This window comes from Strongylocentrotus purpuratus, unplaced genomic scaffold (genome assembly GCF_000002235.5).
Source record: "Strongylocentrotus purpuratus isolate Spur 01 unplaced genomic scaffold, Spur_5.0 spur5_contig_822, whole genome shotgun sequence".
Taxonomy (NCBI): domain Eukaryota; kingdom Metazoa; phylum Echinodermata; class Echinoidea; order Camarodonta; family Strongylocentrotidae; genus Strongylocentrotus; species Strongylocentrotus purpuratus.
The window spans coordinates 122501-145000 of record NW_022145527.1 but is presented as its reverse complement, the minus strand read 5'-3'; the positions used below and the strand labels follow the sequence as shown (position 1 = coordinate 145000).

Here is a 22500-nt window from a genome sequence, read left to right as displayed (position 1 = left end):
ATTCAAGAAAATGGGCCACAAACCAAAAGAAAAATAAAATTAATCTAAGGGCAGTTTGATTAGCCTTATGCACTGCTTGATGAGATGTGCAAACATTGCAACTACAACATGTATCATTTGCTCAGAGACAGAAGGGTTTAACTCTGTGTTATTTGAGTTAATGCCCTTCTAGCTCCAAACAGATGGTATCACATGACCTGAATATGATTTGCAGGTACGTGCCTTTTTGTCATCCCTCATAGCTATACCCAAATACACAGTGGAATTAACTACATGGGACAAATCAACAACACAATACTTTGCTCTGTATATTTGTTGTTCCATGCCAATACAAAATCAGGGATACCACTTTGGTTTCACACTGTGAGCCCAAAAAGAGACTCTCATAATTTAACATGCATTTTGGAGTCCCATATACATGTGTGCTGTACAATAAGAAATCTGGGGGGAAATAAAAGGGGAAGGCAAAGGAGGAGGAGGAGGAGGAAGAGGAGGTGGAGGAGGAGGAGGAGGAGGAGGAGGAGGAACGGTGAAATGAGCAAATTGTTGTTGATGGGGTTCAACTTAAATACTTTTTTTTTAGCATCAGAGCACATTTTTAAATGAACAGGCCGGTCAAATCTCCTTTGCAATTAATAAAGACTGGAAAAATTACCCAAGACCAAAAGTGACCATATTGGTCAGTTTGGCCAAAAATGTTGAGTAGGCCAGGTCAACAAAACTTTTTGTGCAATTTTTTTTACCCCGGTTAAGCTTTACAAATCTTCCCCATAAAAATTCCTATTACATCCCCTTATCTAGCTAGGCCAGGGTATATTTAACAAAGGCAAGCCACAGCTGAAACGATGTCTACTTTTTCCCATGATGCATCAAGTGAAATCAACTACAAACATGGTGTCGCTAGATGGCCTTGTGAATAGGGTGGATACACAATTAACAGCACCCGGCAAGCAGCGGCTAATTTTTCAGCTCGCGGGTCAACATGCAGCACAGCATATAACGCTAGCCACCGATCTAAATGACAAAAACGGTCTAGATTGTGTAAATTCATTCAAGGATATTTATTGTTCCGATATCAACCATAACAACGTAAGCAATAAAACTGTTTTTTTTGGAATCAGTGCAAAATTTTAGCCTGGAAAAGCTATTCAACCTCCCCCTCAGTATTCGTAATGCCCCGACAGTCGACTCATTCAAATCACTTCTGAAAACATTTATGTTCACCCAATAGTCTGTAATTATATATATGCTAGTTTATGTCAAATAATGTTATTTCCTTACAATAAAAGATCGTAATTATTTAGCTATTATAATTGTGTTCATAAGTTTATATCATTTATATTATATCTTATTTTGTCATCATTGTATACGATATGTATTTCTATTAATTCATGTATAATTAAATCTTTAGATTAATCATGTAATTTATTGTATATTTGATTGTTGTAAAGCGCATAGAGAATTTATTATTATGCGCTATATAAAAATTACTTTATTATTATTATTATTATTCAAACCTTCCCCAACAAAAGTTTTTTTTATTAAATGCCCTTATCTCCTTCGATATATAACGATGCCACAGCTGATATTTTTTGTCTACTTATTCCCAAATTGCATCACATGAAATCAAGTAAACACCGGTGTTGCTAGATGGCGCCGTAAATTGTGAATCCACCCTGCTTTGAATCCATTGTATTCACGATCCAAGGCTAGTCAATACATATAAATAGTACGTGGATATAAGTACAGACAAATTTGAGTTAAATTTTGTGTAGGCTTTCAAGTGATATGAATTTGCCCTCTTCCACTCATCTCAGACAGTGTTTCTAGAGTGATTCTATGTCTATTGATTTACAAAATACAAATTATAATTTTCTTTTGCAACTGGTCCCCTCCGTACAGTGTTGAGATGACCAGTGACATGATATATTTTGATGGACACGCAATCAAAATTCCAAACAAAAATGACAAATATTTGAATATTTTCAACTTGTATTTATTCACCTTTTTTTCTTCAGCACATTTATAATTCATTATTTATAAAAAAAGAAATAAGAATATAATTAATCATTTAATGACATGAGCACATGAAAATTGCTCAAAAGCTGATGAACAATCTTTTTGTTTGAATTTTTCTTCACTAGCACCTAATCCTAGCACCTATATACAAATAGTTACCACAATAACAAAATACATAAAATGAAAATGACATGAGCACAAACATTTTTAAGAGGTTAAGATCTGCATGGGGAGAAGTGAAAAATAATTTTTGAGCATTTTCATTGTTATTTTGGAAGTGTGGAAGAACATCAGAGAAAAAATGTTTCCTGAAAAGCATGGCTCTTCAAATGCCTTTATATTTTAAATATGCCAAGTAACACAGCTTAATAATGAGGCCCAATTGTTTTTTGTAGTCCCATATACATCTTTCTGTGTACAGTGCCTGTTACTTTACCAAGACTGGGCAAAATTTCTTATCATTGTGATGACTCAAGAACCTTGTAGTACACACCACTACTTATATTTATACATGATCAACTGATGGATTCCACACCGTTTCTTTCACAATACAATCGTATGACCAGGGCCCCATCTTACAAAGAGTTGGTATCAATCGCAACTATGTACATAAGAGATAGAAGACTGCAAACTTGCAATTGATTGGAGAACTTGCGATTGATTTGGATCAATCGCAACTCTTTTTAAGACGGGGCCCATGACTCAACTTTATCTTTAAACAAAACATATAAATAAATATATAAAGCAATCAACTCTTTTTAAGACGGGGCCCTGGAGTACATACGGTAGTTTATTTTTAAAATGTTTATGTAACAAATCTGGGCTTGGACTTTTAAGATGAGGATGGAAATGAAAGATAAAATCTCTAACAAAAAGTTTGGCGTTTGACCTTTCATGGCTTTAGGCCTCGACGACAAAAAAAAAAAATTGAAGTCCTTTTGAATGGAAATCACAATGATCATGTTCCTCTTACATATGTCTACCATCATGTACTAGGCATACAATTCATTTATTTCACTTCAACCATTACAAAGGGTGCAGTAGTATGTACACATGAATGTACATGTGCAATTTAATCATTTACAAAGATAAATTTACTGTGAGTACACAATCACCATGGCCTTCATAAGGGCTTCATACACTTCCAACAAATTAATGGTTCCTATTCTGAACTCATGTATTTTTGCATTATTGATACGACTCATTAAGTATAATTCCTTTTCCTCTAATATTGACAGTCAAAAGAAAATCTATATACAAACATCTTATGATTCTTGGCTAGGAGTGTTTTTTGAATACATATTTTTTTTTTAAAGAATAAGGTGCACACAAAAATGCTTGATTCTCAATTTCTCATCTACATGCACAATTAGTTCTTCACAATTTGGCACAATTTGACAAGATTAAAGAGAAGGTTGAGTTCTGGGAAGAGGTAAAAAATAATTTGTGAGCATTATCATTCTTATTATACAAGTGTGGAAGAACATCAGAAAAGACATGTTCCCTGAAAAGCATGGAGCTTCAAATGCCTTCATATTCTAAATGTGTCATGTTACATCGTAACACTCGGGAGTAGGATTTTTACGGCACGTGTTCGTGTAGTCCCATATACATCTTTCTGTGTACAGTGTTTGTAACTTTACCAAGACTTGGCCAAATTTCTTATCATTTTGATGATTCCAGAACCTTGCAATACACACAAATTTTTATATGCTAGATGACCAACCTTTTCTGGTCGATTCCACACCGTTTCTTTCACAATGCAATCGCATGACCAGAACTCAACTTCATCTTGAAGCACCAGAGAATACAATAGAAACAGAATGTTTTACATCTTTCCAGAATAACATCACATTCAGATTCAGAATCAGATTAATTTTATTTGTCCATTTGGGAATTCAGTTTGTCGGCATTACATCAAGCACATGAACAATATACAATAGAAACAAAAATACACAGTAGCCATAGACATATGAAAACACACGTTTGTGTCATTGCATGTTTAATAGTCTTTATAATTCCTGCAACCTTCTTGTTGAAGGACTCCACGGGAAATGAGATGGTCTTATCCTCAGAGTTAGGAGTGAGAGGAGTGTTTCAGTTCAGCTTTGGGCTCAAGGTGTCTTCAAGAGCAATGAGAGCAGTATCACCCTCTGCAGTCTCCGCAGCTACGATGCCTGGGTGATATCTCCTACTGGTCTTTGGTCGATATTCACAGAATAAAACTGAAGCCAGCCAAACATACTTTTCCTTTGTCCGTGCTTCGCTTCTCTAGGGAGATGCGAGTTGGTTTAGCAGTTTGTCAGCTCTCTGTCTTCCCTACAAACTGACTCTGATGGACCCAAGTTTGTATTAACTGAGTCATGTCTTTCAGATGGTAATGTTAAAAATCGGTCCCCAGACGTGAATAACCATATCTGATTGATATACATCAGTCAAAAACAAATTACAAACACACTTCTAAATCTCTGAACAAAATATATATTTAAAAAATATTTTGCAGATTCTATTGAAAGTATGTTTTACTCAGGATAAGCTGCCATCTATTGAGCCCAGGAAAGTTAGATGAATCTGCGGATGATGCAGGACCGTCGACAGTAGACCGATGGCGTTTAGCTCTCTCCTTCAGGTTGTTCATTATTATCTGCCGACTGTAAAGACAAAAGAATAAAAATAAGCATCCATGATACATTCGAGAACATGACCTACAAGAAACTTGTAGCATGGATTAGCTGAACATTTAATATTTTCTTAATTAGTTTTCAACTAGTTTCTATTTCAATAAAATTCCCATGGTTTCCCATTTCTAGATTAATTTCTATTGTCACTATAAATTTGCAATTTTGTACACTTTTGTCTGTCATTTAATTTTATTTGGATATGTTTTTGTTCCTTCTGTTTGTAATTTGTATATGTTTTTTAAATATGTAAATTCAGTAACAATTCAACTGTAAATGTTGCAAGTATTGAATAAAATAAATCTTAAATCTAAATCTGAACATTACACCTCCTAGATCAGTGGTTCTTAATCCTTTTGGCTCCACAACCCTATTTGGCATTCCTTATCAGTGCTGTGAGCCCTCAAATGCAATTCTAGGTCAGTGTCGTAATGTCAGTATCCACTGGAAAGCTACTGCACATGTAATCTAGATGAGTTTTGCTTTATTTGTCAACAATGCAGTCAAGACTACTTCCTGATTTGTGTTGAATAGTTTGAGTATCATATATGGTAAAATAAGATCAACTTAAATGACCAACTGAACACAACTTCATTTTGACATGACAAAAAGTATCCATAGACCTCAGCCAAAGATATCTTGGGCTGCATTGCCATCAGACTGAAAACAACAAGACAACATACCCAGGATGTTGATGGCTTGCTTGGAAGACCACTGAAGATCTGGTCGTTCCTGCATTGATACTTGTGTATCAGCTGAGAACATTCAATCTGGAAGTCCCTCCAGACCGACCTATCAAAGCCCTCTATGACAGCCTTCAACCAATCACCATAGGCACTTCTCTCGTTGACTGCTTTAGGCTGCAGCATGGACATCAGAACCGTCTCTTGCATCTGAGGAGTTCCACAAGTGAGGAAAAACAAATTAAAAGTTTGCAGAACCTCTTAGAAACTAAAATTTTGTGCAGCATTGTCTCTATAGCAAAAGTCTGTGATCACTAATGTCCATTGATCAACAAGTATTCTGGGCAGTATTTTGCAAAACCACCACAAGTACAAGGTTGCCTACATCCTATTGAAAGGAGTGTTTTTTAGTTAACATCTCAATGGGATGTCAGAGAACTTGTACTTATGACGGTTTCATGAGGTGATGCCCACATTCTTTTGAACGTCTCATAGAAAATAGAACAAAACATGCAGAGATCTCAAATGTAATTTTGCAACCAATGTTTGTTTGGTAGTGAACTCTATTGTCCAACTTTGGGCCATTTACCCCTTTTTACATGATAGCAAGTGTATCAACTAACCTTTTAGATTATATCAGTGAGAACCCAACACATATCAATGCTATGAAGAATCATAACAAGAATCTCAACAGCATACTGTGTAATCACAAATGTGGATTTGCCTACCTGTATAAACTGCTCGTATTTCCGGTTTACACTTGCAGTTTGAACCTCTGCTGATGTCTGGGCTGCCGGACCTCCTTCGGGTCCAGGTCCATCCTTGGAAATGCTCTCCAACGCTCTCCAACTAGGACCAGGACCAGGACTAAAACAACTATCAGGAGGAGGAGGAGGAGGAGGAAAAAGCTCCATGTGGTCCTCAGGGGGTGGCTCTTTGTGGCCTCCAGGTCCATCATCATCCTCATTAACTGAATAAACTTTAAGAATAGAAAGGTCAGCAGGAGAAACTCGGCCAGGACAAACACTGGAGGCTACCTTCAACTTCCTAGGTACCTGGTCATGTAGTCTCGAGTTCTGGTAAAAGACGAAGAACAACAACAATTTACACCGAGTGTTAAAGGCCGTCTGTACTAGTTTGGCCAGGGGGGATTAGACCCCTGCAAGGTCACTTGGCAGGTTATTCCTCATTAAATCAGCTCTCAAATAACATAAGAAAAAGAGGATCATGGGGGACCTAGGGTCACCGATTAGGCATTGTTTGCTATATAGAGGCCGCAAGTAGCTATAAGTAGTGCAGTGAGGCTTTAAATCTAAAAAAAAAAATATTGAAATATCTGAATACCACCATGCAAGTAAAGCAATCTAGGCAGTTGGGCTGAAATATAAAACATTATTCCAATGGGAGGCTATTGTGTGTCAGTGTTGTTTTTCATTTCTTTGTCAACCAATCTATTGTAATCAGCAAAGTTATTGCAAAATGGCAATTTATAATTCATTAAAGATTTTTTTATTGAATAGAGTCTCATTTATTTACACACAAAAATACATGTAGAAAAGTTTAGAAACCTGACATTGCAGCTAACATGAAATGCTATTAGAACAAAATGCAAATCAATATTTACTTACTCTGAAATTTGTTTTGAGTCTCACTTTCCCAATATGCTTGGCCAGAAAGCCGAACTTCATCATTATCCAATGGTCTCGCTCCGTCAAGTCAGACACCCCAAACTGAGATTTCTTCCTCGCAATTTTCACATATCTAGTACGGATAGACTTATACCACACTTGCAGGACTTTAGCTGAAAATATAAAAGAAACACTCATCAATATTTTTCTTCAGGTACATGGAATAATAATAAATCAATATAGTGCCGGGGGCTTAAGAAAAGAACTGTACATATCACTTCATAAACTAATCAAAACCTGTTTAATACAAGCACAAAGGAATAACATTCGAAGGCAGAAATAAAAAGTGTATTTTGATTACATAATCACCTTTCTTTCCCATTTCTTTGGCCTTGTCAGCCCACAGCTTGTCTTTCATAGGGAAGTCTCTGTAATCAATCCTTTTTTTGTTGTACAGGCAATCCGTCTCACGTATCCACCTCACCATGATTTCTTCCTCCTCATTCGTTAGGTCAGAGAAAATCTTGTGCCTCCTCTGCTGCTGGCTACCTCCGTTAGCACTGGCATCACGAGAAGTCACGTCATCATAGGTCATACATCCGTCTAGGTATTCTTCTTCAGATTCCCAACCCAAGGCCTGGTCCGGATCTAGTCCAGGAGGATTAGGGTTACTTGATTTGGCCCTGGCTTGGCTTCTTCCCCTCCTCAGGACAGATTTGGCCTTGGCTTTGCCCTTTCCCCTAGCGGCAGTGGGCTTGGAGTTGACTTCAGGTTGCTCTGTAGAGATTCGGAACGGACGGAACGACGGTTGCTCTATTTTGTCTCGGATTTTTAACATCGCTTTTAACACATCGATACAAGAACATCGCAACATGCAGCTATAAGAATTCTTAAAATGATGCAATGTCAGTGAAGACGCATGTCAAACTCCTTTACACCATCAGCACTCCTCGATAATTATGTACATACATTATTTCTTTTCTGGATATTTTGAATGTGCTTGTTTGTGTAAAACTTGATTATTATACATATTTATATCTATGTTGTTTGCCTGTTTCAATGTGGTTCTTAATGAACAAATTCAAAAGAAATGAAATAGGGATTTTCCCATATCAGTGGGGGTGCAGTATATGCATTGGAAGTTGAAAAAAGGACACATCAGTTGCCTACGATGATCGTTCCCGGATTATTGCATTACATCCAGAGTTCTCCTTATATATTTTGAGTTACAAGTTATTGTTAGATACACATATGGTGAAAGGTAACACTTTGCACCGTTATCACACTTCTTCTGGCAAAACAAATAATCAGGAATCCAAAATTATATCTAATTTGTGTTTTTACAGAAAAGGCCACAGAAAGTTAGTTCTAATATATTTCTACAATCCAAAAATTTAAAAGATTCTGATATAAGGTAACAAAAATTTGGATATATATATAACTAACAAAAAGATGGTGGTAATTGATATAATCAAAATAAATTGACTTACCTGAGGAACCAGGCTCTTTACTTCTCATCTTGACATAAACTGGATTCATTTCTTCCTCATCTTCAACAGAGATACCAAAGTCCATTGGGTAGTAGGTGTCATCTAATAAATATGAAAATGTCATTGTTTATATAAATATTAACAAACTAACAAAAACTAATGCCTCAGTCACACGTTTGCGTATTTGGCTTGCGTATTGCTGTGTATTTATGGCAAGCCGTTTAAACATTTATTCCTATTTCTTGATATCAAGAAACGATTTTCTGTTGTAAAGCAATGGTAATTCTTGATATCAAGAATACGATTTCTTGATATCAAGAATTCAATTTAATTCTTGATATCAAGAAATAGGAATAAATGTTTAAACGGCTTGCCATAAATACACAGCAATACGCAAGCCAAATACGCAAACGTGTGACTGAGGCATAAGGGACTCATCAAGAAATTCCTAGACAAAGCTAAACTTTGGAACAAGTTGAAAGGGGGGGGGGGGCAATCGAAAATTCAAAGAACCAGATTGGTAAATATTTTTTAAAAAATGAAGAAGATAAGAAAGGCCTGAAGAAAACGCGTAAATATATGTAATCATTATACACATGGGAAACTCAAATTGATTAAAAAAAAGTCATTTAACACCTGTAGAGAAACCTGTGCATAGAGACCGATAGCGTCTGACAGCAAATCTGATCTTTAGAGGCAGTGGTCTTCATGTACAAATTAACTGAATACAGATTCCTGTAAGACACAAAAAACATAGTCTCACTAGTGAAGGTGGTTGCTAAATCAGGTCTGGACCCCATCTTACAAAGAGTTACGATTGATCCAAATCAATCGCAAGTCCTCCAATCAATCGCAAGTTTGCAGTCTCCTATCTCCTATGTACATACATGTAGTTGTGATTGAAATGATATCAATCACAAATAAGTTGGGATTGATATCAACTCTTTCTAAGACAAGGCCCAGATTGTACAATGCTAATTGTTACCTTCTGGCAGGTCCACTTCTTGTTTTATTCTGACAAAATCTGATGATCCCTCAGAAACTGCAGTCACCAGGACTTCCTTGTCCATCTTCTTGACAACACCAGAGCTTTCTTCTTCCATCTTGTTTCACACCGCCATTTGAGAACAAGGTTAAGCTGTTTGATAATTAAAACAGAAAGGATAGAGAATATTCTGGGTTTGAAATAGCCCTTAAGTTAATACATCAATGATATTAAAGCGCTTTACAGATATCCTGGTCATCAGATTCAGGCTTGCCCGCACACAATGTATGCACATTCTTCACTGCCAGGGGAGCATTCCAGCTAGCCAGATGCTCACAAAGCTGAGCAACATCGGGAACTCTCGTAAGAGGTCAGCGTTTTTGTAATGTAAATCTCAAATTTGCTCATTATCATCAGGAACATGTGGTATAAAGTAAATCGCTATCAGTATCACTCTGGTATCAAATTTGCACAATTTTTGTTAAATTCTTAACTGATTTCAAAATGCTTTTGAGAAGAAAGTCCACTAGCGAACTTACAACGTTCGTCGGGAGCGGCAAGGGGTGATTATGAACGCATTTTAGGTTTTGTTTACATCACTCTTCACGCTGGGGTATCAGTGCCAATTAAAGTCCAAGTCCAGTCCAAAAATAACTTACTTTAAAGGGACTTTGTAACATTGTTCAGATGAGAGATAGTGGTGCTAAGGTAGTGACTTCAATGCTAGATGTACAATTAAAGATAATCTGAAAATTTGAGTGAAAACGGACCATTATTCATGGTAAAAATTGGGAAAAACTGATCTGATCAATTCCTTAATTCTCCCAACTATATTATTCTACTTCTATTCTGCTACTTGTCAAAGCCTGTTCAGCATCTAGACAAGGACAATTTTATTACATTTTAGGTGAATGTAAATCGTCACAAAGCTTATGTATTTCTTTCATGGAAAAAACGGTTTGGAAAATTCAAAAAATGGTTGGAAGAATTTACTGTTAATCACTGTTAGAGGGTGTCCAACATCAACGCCTGCAAAGAAAACCATAGATATCTTCGTGGTTTGAGAATTTTTTCAGGATTTTTTGCATGTCAGAGGGTTAGTATAGTAGAAGGAATATAGTAAGTAACATTTTATACAAAAATTAAGCAATTTTTTTTATCAACCTTCAACAATGTTACTGAGTCACTTTAAGTAGAAGCAGAAAAATCAGTCAAACCAATAAAAAAAAGTTTGAGCAAAATCGGATAACTAATAAGAAAGCTATGAATTTTCGAAAAAAGTATGTAAAACTACATGGAAAAATGGAAATCACTACACAAATTGCCAATTTGGTTATCAGTTTGTGACGTCATGTCCTCACTATTTATCAATTGCTCTATATAGTTTAATCCCATTAAAAATAAAGGTGAGTTCTGGTAACACGATTGATTGTGAAAGAAAAGGTGTGGAATGCATCAGAAAAAGTTGATCATGTAGCATGTAAGTATTGGTGTGTACTGAAAGGTTCTGGCATCATCAAATTCATAACAAATTTGGCACAGTCTTGGTAAAGTAACAAGCACACTACACAGAAAGATGTAAATGGGACAACACAAATGGTGCTGGGGCTAGTACTTCTTATCTTTCTATGCTCATTTCTCAGCCAGTATACATTTTCTTCCAAAGTTGTTTGGCACTTGACATTTATTTGTAATCTTGAACATTCAGTGTAAGTTTTGTTAGATTCTGTAAGAATTGAATTTCTTTTTTTTAACCAGAACTCAAGTTTATCTTTAATTTCCCTTTTTATCCCCTAAAACTTGATTTCCCCATGCCTTTGCCCAGGTTATATGATTTGTATTATATTGCGTGCATGACATTTCACCAAAAACTTTATGAACTTTGAAGAATTGATACTATTTTATGAATATTGTATATTCAGAATTATTGATTTTTATATAAATAGTTTTCACATTTTTCATGATTTAACTGGAATAAAACAAATCTATATTAGTGCATCCGCACAAAAAACGTATTACCGGGGCACTATCAATCTAACTTGGTGCTGGTGTTAAACCGTAGCCTACGGGAACCGGGTGGCTGCTGTATTAAAGCCTATGGGAATGAAAGGGCCGAGTAGTTAATGGGTTAAGAAATAAGATTCTTAGGGAGAAAATAGGAAATTTATGTTATCAATATAAAGAAAATAATTAGTGGATAGTGAGGGCATGACGTCACAGACTTATGAGTGAGTTGCCAATTTATCGTGATTTTCAAATTTTTTCATGTCATTAAAAATTCATAACTTTCTTATTAGTTATCCGATTTTGCTCAAACTTTTTTAAATGGTTTGTCTGAGTTTTCTGCTCCTATTGAAATTAAGTTATTTTTGGAGTGGACTTGCCCTTTAAGGCTAGGTGATATATCAATATCATATTATCACTTAAGGCTACAAAAAAACTTGGTCCACATCGCTCACCCATGTCACGCATCAATCAAATCTAGACTTTTTTGGTTTGTGATACAAACTGAATTTTCTTAAGAACAAGTTGCAATTTTTGCCTCAAGAATCGAGCGCTCTGCAGCTTACGATGTGACCAAGAAAGGCACGCAATGAATAAAAAATGGGCTTTTCGCCAGGATTCACAATAGATTTCTGATTTCAATTTTCTAATAGTATTTTTTCCAAGATTGGCGAGTTGAATTGATTGAATTTTCCTGCCATTTAGGTGTAATCAATCGTCATGAAAGTGCAGAGTTTTTGAGTGCATTCTGGTGAGTTTTGTTTGAGAATTTTGAAAATAAAGAGGTTTAGACTCTAGGGCCCGTATTCTGAAGTCGTGTCTAACTTAGCCACGTCTAAAGTTAAACAACTGTTTAGTTAGACACGACTTAGACAGGACTTAGACGCGAGGTCGTGTCTAAGTCCTGTTTAACTAAATTTCGTATTCTGAAGTCGTGTCTAAGTCTCGTCTAACTAAACAACTGTTTAAGTCCTGTCTAAGTGGTGTTTAACTAAACAACTGTTTAAGTTCTGCGCAAGTCGTGTTTAACTCTTAGTCACGACTTCTGGGCATGCCCAGTAGGTGTTAATTCTGACGAAAGACCCAATGCGCATGCGTGCGCGCACCGGATAAATAAATTAACGCGCACAGCTAGCTGTGCGCGTGCTGGTACCATGGTGATGTGATCGTGACGTAATGACTAGACTGCATGTACTTTGTGTACGTACGTACGTAGTACACGTACTGTACACTGAGATTGACAAACACACTACTTATCGGTGCCTCAGTGCTCGGAAGAACCACAAAAGAAACTTCTCCAACAGAATGGTTAGTTTATTATAGATTATGGAATTTCCAAGATGTCACCAGTAGATAAGAATAGTTGATATTATCGAGAAAAAAAATTAGGCTACACGAGAAAAAATCCTGCAAAACGTATTTGAAATTTTGGAGAATGCACGTACCATCGTTCTCCCCCGCAAGTTCGGGGTCAGCAAGTACAGTGTACCGTCGACGTTGAAAAGCAGCAGAATCGCGCCCTTAAACAGGACTTAAACAACCCCTCGCAGTTGTCTAAAGTTAAACAGGACTTAGACAGGACTTCGTGTTTAACTTTATTTAAACACGACTTCAGAATACCAAAAAAGTTAGACACGACTTCGTGTCTAAAGTTAGACGGGACTTAGACAAGACTTAGACAACTGTTTAGTTAAACAGGAGTTAGACACGACTTCAGAATACGGGCCTAGGTGTCTTGAATTGTTTTTACCAGACAAAGATCTTAAGTATACCAATGGCTTTGATGCTGCAGTGCTAAGCTAAGCTAAGTCCACGAGTGGTGTGGCACATAGATCTGTAGCTTACATTTAGCGCATATCCAGAGCTACCAAGTGTCACACATTTCGACGGTCTGGAAACGCTCTCACGCACAACGCGCGCTAGATTTTGAAAAAACGCTTTACCTTATATGTGTGTTACACCCTCGCCCGCGCATCCGCGCGCCGAATCATGAAAATGTCACGCGTTGCTGATCTTTGAACTTGGCGTCTCTGCATATCGTTCATCCCGTCTCAGCCTCACTTAAATTTGAAATAGCTCGAGCGGATCCGCCAATCTCATTGGCCGAGAGAAAGAGAGAGCGAGTGTTAGATGATAGATCGTGATGAATACTAGACAGGCTTCTGCTCTCCATTGACAACCTTCACTTTGAATACACTAATGTCCACTGGCCCCAGGTTCTGGAATTCACTTGATACTACCATAACAAATGCTTCAAGTATCTCAGTTTTTAAACGTAGACTTAAGTCATATTTTCTTGACAAGTATGTCGATGACACATGAATGTGTTATCAAGCTTTATTGTTAGTGTACTGTAGCATATTTAACTCTACTCTTGATCTTTTTTTCGTTAATTCTTGACTTTGACATATAACCCCCTTTATCCCTTTTCTTTTTTCTTCTTCTTTTTCTTTCTCATCTGTACATACTACATATACCATATATTCCAACTTGACCTCTGGACTCAGAGAGCAATAACTCATTGATGTCTCGACTTGGTGTCTGCTTGGGTTTGTCCATATTAGATCATATTAGATGCAACGGTGGGTAGTTGTTCTCTGAGAGTATTTTGTAAATAGTTTTATATATTCCATTTTTGTTGTTGTATTCATAAATAAGTTATCTTTGTCACATCATATGAGGGGGCCTTAACTTAACAAGCTGTGCTTCAACCAAGGTCTCCTCGTCTTCCTTTGTTCTACATTGTACTGTTATGATTATACTCTATTATATTTTGTCACATGTGTTTTCTGGAAGACAAATAAACTTGATACTTGATACTTGATACTTGATACTTGATACAGCGCACAGCGCTCAATGCGCGCGATATGCGGAAAGGTCTACATGTCATGTGGTCTAGATCTAGCCTAGGTCTAGATCATGTTAAGCAAGCCAATTAAATTTTGAAGTTGTTAAGAAAGAAAAAGAAGAAAAACAAATACAGATAATATGTCAAAAAGAGACAAACGTCTACTAGTACATATATAGACTGTATAGTAGACCAGTAGACTAGTCAAAAGTACAATATATAAATGATTTGCGCCCTCTATGTCCATTCATTTGGCTCAAAAGTGTCTGGTCCCCAACAAATATATTTGGTCAAACAAGATCTAGACTAGACTATCTATAATCTACATTATTTATCAATAATACACATAATATACTAGCGTGTTTGATTAATGATTAAAAAGTAATTTGAAAGAGTTCCGTGAGTGGTTGGACGGTGACAATTTAACGTCATGAAGCGACGCGACCTTCGTTAGATTTGTAAAAAGAACTTAACACAAGATACAATATGTGGGGCCTAGGTAAAAACGGTTAAAAAATATAAACACTCGGTTGGAAATCGGTGTAATGTCAGTCTTCAAAATAAATGACATTTCTGTTTTCTGAAAAAAATAATCAGGTTAAAGAAATGAAGGAATTGGATTGGCTTACCTCTAGAAGACCATGAAATGATCTTGGTGCATGCAACTTGAGCGATAATGTCAATTTTCCTTGGCAATTTCTACCTGAAAAAATCAACCGATTACAGTTTTATCTTGCAAACAAACAAACAAAGACAAAATGAAATTTTGGAGAATCAATTTTTAAAACTAATTTCGCAGAAACCCAAATTTTTTAATATTCAGATATTTTAAGTCATTGTCATGATCATTTGAAGAAAAAAAAATCAAATCATTTTGGTGAACCAAAGATGCGATGGCCTAGATTTAATACAAAATTGTGAAGCTGCATGATTATAAGCTGAGCTATAGATCGAGAAAAAAAGCGAAGAAAATCCTATCTAGTCATTTAGTATCAGCGAGGACAATTACCCCCTGGGCGATCATCCGCGGTAAATTGATTGATTGATTGATTTTATTCGCCAAGCCTTCATTATAAACATACAATAATATAAAAGAATGACAGATCAAAATTGAGTCAGCTTGAAATAGATAACCCACGAAAGCTCGATCGAGAGCTATTCTAGTGATAGTGGGGCCGCGGCATATTTACAAACAGATAAGAAGAAGAAAAACGTATCAAAGATGATGATGATGATGATAATAAAATTAACAGTCAGTAACAAGATCAAAGTTGGATCGAATATAATGACTCGACCTAGTATGATTATGCACCGTCGTGATCGATGCGATACGATTACGAGTTGTTATGATTTTTGGAGTTCTTGGAGAATCTCACCATTTTGTTCTGTATAAACTTCTTTTGATCTGACTTATTTATGTTACTATATAATGCAGGGTTAGCATATAAACATTGAATAAGAGCTAAACAGATCGAGTTTCTACCTCATGAATTCTAATTTCATTGTTGAAATTCAAATGTGGAGTAGAATTTGTATTCATTTTTTATCATCATTTATTTTTCAGTTTGTTTTCATTTGCCCCTTTTCAAAATAAAATGGTGTTTGTGGCTAAGGAATTTGTTAGGATTCCCTTTGATGTAATTTGATGTACAATATCGTAGTCAGGTTGTTGAGAATATCTTTTCATGAATCAAGTTTTACCAGTATTATCCGTGGTCATGAGTTTTCTGTTGTACTAGAAATTTAACAAGTGAAAAACAAAACAAAAAACAACAAGATTTTACGGCATTGAATCAAATATATTAATAGTAATAATGATAATATTCTGCTTTTATATAGCGCTCAATACTTCGATACAACGATGTGTCTAAGCGCTTTACATATTGACAACACAATTCATAGATTTAACTATCAGCGTAACATCTTTCTACTAATTGTTATTATCAGAAGTTGTAATTTTCCTCATCTATAAGGCATTAGCATTTATATTCACATTAAAGCCCCACTGTCCTACTTGTAGCTACTTATTGCTCCCTCTATATAGAAAACTTCCCCAATCGGTGCATGCATGGTGCTCCCCATGATCCTCTTCTTCTTATGTTAGTTGAGAGCTGAGTTAATGAGATAGCCACCTGTCAGTGACCTCGCTGTGTGGTCTAATCCCTTCTGGCCCAGTAGTATTGACGGTCTTTAAAACGTATCAGTCTCATACTCTTTAATCAAATACTTCAAGTGTCCTGTTGTGTGATAACATTTTATGAGCAAGTGTGTCTTGTTTGTAATTCCAAAAAGATTCCCATCTGATGTGAGAGGTATTTTTACCTGAAAAAACAACAAAAATCCCAGAAATCAGAGCCCTTTATACACATTAAAACCCATAACGCCTTATTGTCAACTAAATAGGTACTACATGAAGAACCTATGGTATACGTTTAACAACTGGCATAGTAAGTATTTACGAATATAGGCAATACAAATTATAGACTATCTCTCTCTCTCTCTCTCTCTCTCTCTCTCTCTCTCTCTCTCTCTCTCTCTCCCTATATTGCTCCCTCTCTCTCTGTCACTGTATCTCTGTCTCTATCTCTGTACGCTGATGACACGGCACTGTTTTGTAAAGGTTTTGCATGCACTAGGAGGATTAAGAGTTACTTGAACCAACGCCTACTGAAACATCTTTGTCACTCCCTCATTTTTCCACATATAGATTACTGTTCAGTTGTTTGGGGCAAGTGCAAAAAGAAAGATTTACTCAAATTACAGAGGACGCAGAACAGATATGCAAGATTAGTCCTTAATGCAGACTATCTAACCCCAAGACACCCTTTTAAGCAGTCTTGAATGGCAAAGTGTTGAAAATAGAATCAACTACCACTACTGCATTTTCGTCTACAAAAAACTCGATAATCTAACCCCTTATTATTGAGAATCTTTTGCTTGTAAACGTCCAGTTTACTATGTTACCCGTCATTCTACCTTAAATCCCTTATTTATCCCAAAACCCAAGACTGAATTTAGAAAACAATCATTTTCTTTGGTCGCTCCAAGTATCTACCGACTCATATTCGCACGGCAACTTCACTCCAAATGTTCAAAAACCAAATTAAGTCACTCCCTCCATCACTTTAATGCATGCACTGGTACCTAATGTTATATCAAGACTTTTACCATACAGTTAGTTGTGTTTGTTTATTTCTAGTAATTGTGTAGTTTTGTAGTAGTTTTATTTCTTACCTTTTACCCGTTTGATTTTATGTCTATTTTTATGGCATGTGTATTTGTATTTTTGGGGGGTCATTTTACTTTGTATCAACAATATCTTAAATGTTTAATATTTTAGGCCTTAATAAAAAAACATGTTCATTTTGATCTAGTTTTTAATTTGTTTTAGTTTTGATTTAAGTTTTTTTTTATTCATTTGATATAATTTCCTCAATCTCTTATGGTATGTTGTTTATAATGTCTTTGTTTTCTACAATGTATGCCTATTTTTGTGTGTAAATCTTTGTATGTACAGGGCTCTTTTGTAAAGCAGGCCTTTTGGCACTGAAAAGACTACCCTGTTTTTAAATAAAACTGAATAAATAAATAAATAAATCTAGCTATATCTTTCTCACCCATATCCCCTCTTTCTCCCACACACCCTCCCACCCGCAACCCCACTCGCACATTGGCATATACAATTTCCCTCTTGATTTGACTTTCTTGCCTTCTTAAAGTAGTAATTCTATAAAAAGATAACTATATATCAATGGATAGCTTATCAGTACGGCATTGCTTCAATCGCCTACGTATCATCGAAGCCACCTAATATATATGACTTTGGTTTCGTTTATGGGAGGGGGGGGGGTGCCAGGATTCAATGTTAAATGTCTGATTGTGGTCACATATGTATTTTAAGGGAGAAGAAAATGACATGTTTCACTTTCTAGATCAAGAGCTACCATTTGACATGCAATGTATGTTAATCAATGTCTACTTTTACTTTAACTTTAACGTCCATTACACTACTCAAGGAAATAATTTTATTCGTGCTCTCATATTCCCCTCTCTTTCTTTCCGCTCTTGTTTCCCCTCACTTTCTTTCTTAACTAGTGTATTACTCTGTTTCTATAATTTCTTGTACTTCCTTGTAATTACGTGTACTCGCGCGTGTAATAATTTTTCCTCTTTAATATATATTTTGTTTCTGTCCCCTTCTCTCCGTCTCTCTCTAACTCTCTCTCTCTCTCTCTCTCTCTCTCTCTCTCTCTCTCTCTCTCACACACACATACACACACAAATACATTCGCAGTAGTTGCAACCACCAATCACTGAGACACTAAAGAAAATGACAAAAAGGTGTCACCCACACTCACACACTCACACACTCAAACCCGTCGAAAGTTACTAGGTCACTCGAATTAACAAATTCCTTCTTCCAAACAATCAACCCACATCCTGCGATAATCATATCATTTTTGCAATGTGACGTCATTGTTGTGCTTGCAAGTGGTCACACTAATTGCACATTGTCCCAGTTCGTACATTCAAAGTACTTTAATGGCGGCAGCCAACGTCATTTTCTTTGCAGCAAGACAGCAAATTTGTTATTGAAATCTGAGTCTGAACTCGATTTTAAACCGGAAAGCCGAGTAGGCTTGCAATTTCACAATAACCTTTGCTTCATGTGACCTAACCGTGACTCTGACTTTTATTGAATAATTCCAAATGAAGTGAAAGTGAAGTCGGAAACCAGATGATACACAAATTTGTTAGAAAATTGAATGTAAAACTCATTTTGTTCTATTTCCCCGATAGCCTATCCTCATTCATCTTTGAAAATGAAAACTGGTTTACTACAAAAAAATTCCAAGGCAATTCATATTATATTCCAAAGTTGTATTTGTACTGATCCCATATACCCCCTTTTTATGTTTTGATTTACAAGCCTGCGGTTCCATCGATTTACGGTCGTAAAGAATGTTTGTTTCATTTTTGTTTATTTTCACAGTGCCAGGTCGTACAAGCCAACAACCGAAGCACATATGCATTGATTGTCACTCAGTTGATATGATCTTATTCCGAAAAAAGGAGAATGATTGGAAGTAGAATCATATTCTATCAAACTGGGAGTGACCATGACAGTAATAGGGAGTTTTAGATTCTGCACGACGAGAACGTGGACTGCCCTTTTAAGGCAATATGAGGTCCTTTTAAGGCACTGGCAGTGACGTCACATTGCCTTAAAAGGGCAGTCCGCGTTCTCGTCGTGCGGAATCTAAAAGTCCCTATTAGCATCGGAGAGTGAACCGTTGATTAATCCGCTCTTGATTTGATTTGATTTGACTTTGTTTAATTTTACTTGATTTATTGGTTTATTCATCATCTTAACAAACATTTGTTGTTGTTATTAATGTAAAATCGATACAATTTTCTGATTAACTGCTATTTCTATCTAGAAGGTATAAATCTGTAAATGGACCTTGAGACACACATTCTCCGTAACTGCCTGTACTGACCCTGTATAGCTGTTCTTGCTATAGCTTCTCAAATGACGTTCCCGTCCATTGTTTGATCATGGTTTGATGTTAAGGACTTTCAGATTTGCATGTCGACCTAGTGGACTGCTATGTGTGACGTCCTTTTAACTATGCCGACATGCAAATCTAAAAATCCCTAGTATCAGTTCTAGATGCATGGTCGTCCCCTCTTTGCGAGATGGTGTTTTCCAAACCATTCTTCAATCTAGTTACATGTCCGAACCACTGTAGCTGTATTATTTTCACAACAGGGCAATTTCGAAATGTAACCAAATGTAATGCATAAGTGTTTATAAAGTGCCTCAATACAAAATTATTTCATTCACCTGATAAGAACAATCGTATTTTAATAGACAGAATCCGAACTGCATACATTAGTTGTTGCCAGGTTAGACAAACATTATGGCTTGTTGTTTGCATTCTGACTATTGCACTATTATTCTTATCAGGTGAATGAACAAATGTGTAATGAGGCACTTCACGAAGACTTATGCATTAAATTTGTTTACATCACGAAAATAACTTTCGTTATCTCTAGCTGTTACTTTTTTGTTGGACGTATGCGAAGTGCAGTGGACATGCGTAAATAATGATAATGATGGAATAAATTAAGTTACAAGCTGAACGCATATAGCAAATATTAATTAGTTCTTTCACTTTAGAAACCTCGACCTACGCCAATTAATCACTTTGCACATCAATCTCGTAGTTCCATGTTTAGATTTATCACACTGTTTACATGATATATAGTGTCACGTGCAAGGTTAGAGGCGTAGGCTACCTTTCACCTCCAAGCCATTGTGCTTAACCTTCCGGCGGCAATTCATGGCGCATTGAAGCCTTCTAGATAGGCCTCCATCTTATAGCCTATTTATCTTTCGGGTAAACAGTACGCATTCTTACGGAGAGGCTAATAAAAACCGAGCCTATATAAACTTACCACCTAGTATTTGGATTCAAGAGAAAGGTTGAAGGACTGTACCTGAGAGGTTGCTGGCCAACAGAACACTTTAGGAATAATTTATTTTTCAAAGCGGTGTTTATCAGCGCGGACAAATTATTTATTAAGGAGTTAGCACTCTTCTCGATTGTTGGGCAAATATTGTTTTTTTTGGACAAAATAGAGAAAAGGATCGCCACCGCTTGTAATTACACTGTGGGACAGTCTGCCAGAGGTTCTGATGCCATTGGCCAGCTTGATCAACATTTGCTTTTCATTTCATCGTTGACCTCAGATGGGAACACATTCTGGTTCTGGAATTTTCTTGATAGAAAAAGCAGTTGATTTTTTTGCGAATCTTTGCGAGCTTCTAAATCCAAACGTGATACGGAGTGAAACGTTCGGAAGAACGTGTAAACTGGAAATGTTTCGTTCAGGAGTTTTACTGATCTTACTCGTGTGCCTTACGGCATCACTGGTGGAAGGTAAGAAACTAAAAAATATAACAATTGCCAATTTTCGTAATGTAACCAAATTTAATACATAAGTCTTTGTGATTCGCCTCAATACAAATTATTTCATTCACCTGATAAGAATAATAGTATTTCAATAGTCAGAATCCGAAATGCATATATTAAGTGTTGCTAGGTAGTTCAAGCCATAATGTTTGTCCTACCTGGCAACAACTAGTTATGCAGTTCGTATTCTGTCTATTGAAATTCTATTATTCTTATCAGGTGAATGAAATAATTTGTATTGTGAAACTTCACAAAGTCCTATGCATTAAATTTGGTTACATTACGAAATAGGCCTATTACAATAATAACGATTAATTTCCACATGCAGCGCATTACATGGACTACAATGTAGAATCTACTGCGTTTGACAAGGTAAAAACATAAACAAGGAAATACAATATTATATGTTATCATACTATATCAATTATATCAATTATGCCATCTTAAATCATTTGTAGCAAAATCCTGAGGAAATGTACATGTATTTCATCTATTTAATCGGTTGGTTTGGTATATGTTTTGCACATTTTTATCAAACTACTCTTCAATAAATTAATATAGCGTTGTTTTGAATTATGTAATGTTATTGTTTTGAATAAGTAATGTTATTATTATTATATCAATTCAATGTTGATTAAAACGATAACAAGAGATGAAAGTTGTCTTTTATTTCAACTTGTTTCTAGCAAAATGTGCCAGAGTACAATAGGGAAATGTAAACAGCCCTTCATTAATGTATTTAAACACCAAAGAAAAACCGTTGTTTGTGGGTATGAGTGTGTATGTGGGAGTGCGGGGGGGGGGGGTGGTGTATATATATATATATATATATATATATATATATATATATTATACACATATAAATATATATATATAGAGAGAGAGAGAGAGAGAGTGAGAGAAAGAAAGAGAGACAGACAGAGAGGGAGAGATAGAAGGGTAAATGGGTTGTATATGAAGGTAGATATAAATGCATATATTATTAGTTAATTCGGGGAAGACAAATAAGTTTCTTTTTTTAAAGAGAGAGGACTAAGATTGTGAAAAAGCAACATCCCTCTGTTCTCTCTCTCTCCTTTTCATTAAAGGTATAGACCAGTTCTGGCCATGCGATTGCATTGTGAAAGAAACGTTGTGGAATCGATCGGAAAAGGTTTATCATCTAGCATATAAATATTGGTGTGT

At 36.1% G+C, this 22500-nt stretch overlaps 2 protein-coding genes across 6 annotated transcripts in view; one reads left to right on the top strand and one right to left on the bottom strand.

Moving 5' to 3' along the window:
- The window catches only part of LOC105445385 (zinc finger protein 271-like), a 31440-nt gene extending 16368 nt beyond the window's left edge, over window positions 1-15072 (bottom strand). For 2 of the 4 annotated variants that reach the window (XM_030981676.1, XM_030981668.1), the window contains exons 1-3: window positions 14965-15072; window positions 9484-9636; window positions 8499-8600 (exon numbers count right to left, since the gene is read on the bottom strand). In XM_030981676.1, coding sequence (XP_030837536.1) covers window positions 8499-8600; window positions 9484-9601 — 220 coding nt within the window. In that variant the 5' untranslated portion in view covers window positions 9602-9636; window positions 14965-15072. Of the gene's footprint in view, window positions 1-3713; window positions 4671-5380; window positions 5591-6108; window positions 6457-7008; window positions 7182-7377; window positions 7786-8498; window positions 8601-9483; window positions 9637-14964 lie in introns of those variants that run through there. The other 2 variants (XM_030981683.1, XM_030981689.1) reach the window with 2 other exon arrangements.
- Window positions 15073-20514: 5442 nt separating this feature from the next.
- LOC590178 (prestalk protein) overlaps window positions 20515-22500 on the top strand; it is a 32529-nt gene continuing 30543 nt past the window's right edge. For both annotated transcript variants that reach the window (XM_030981659.1, XM_030981655.1), the window contains exon 1: window positions 20515-21282. In XM_030981659.1, the coding sequence (XP_030837519.1) occupies window positions 21093-21282 (190 nt within the window). In that variant the 5' untranslated portion in view covers window positions 20515-21092. The remainder of the gene's footprint in view (window positions 21283-22500) is intronic.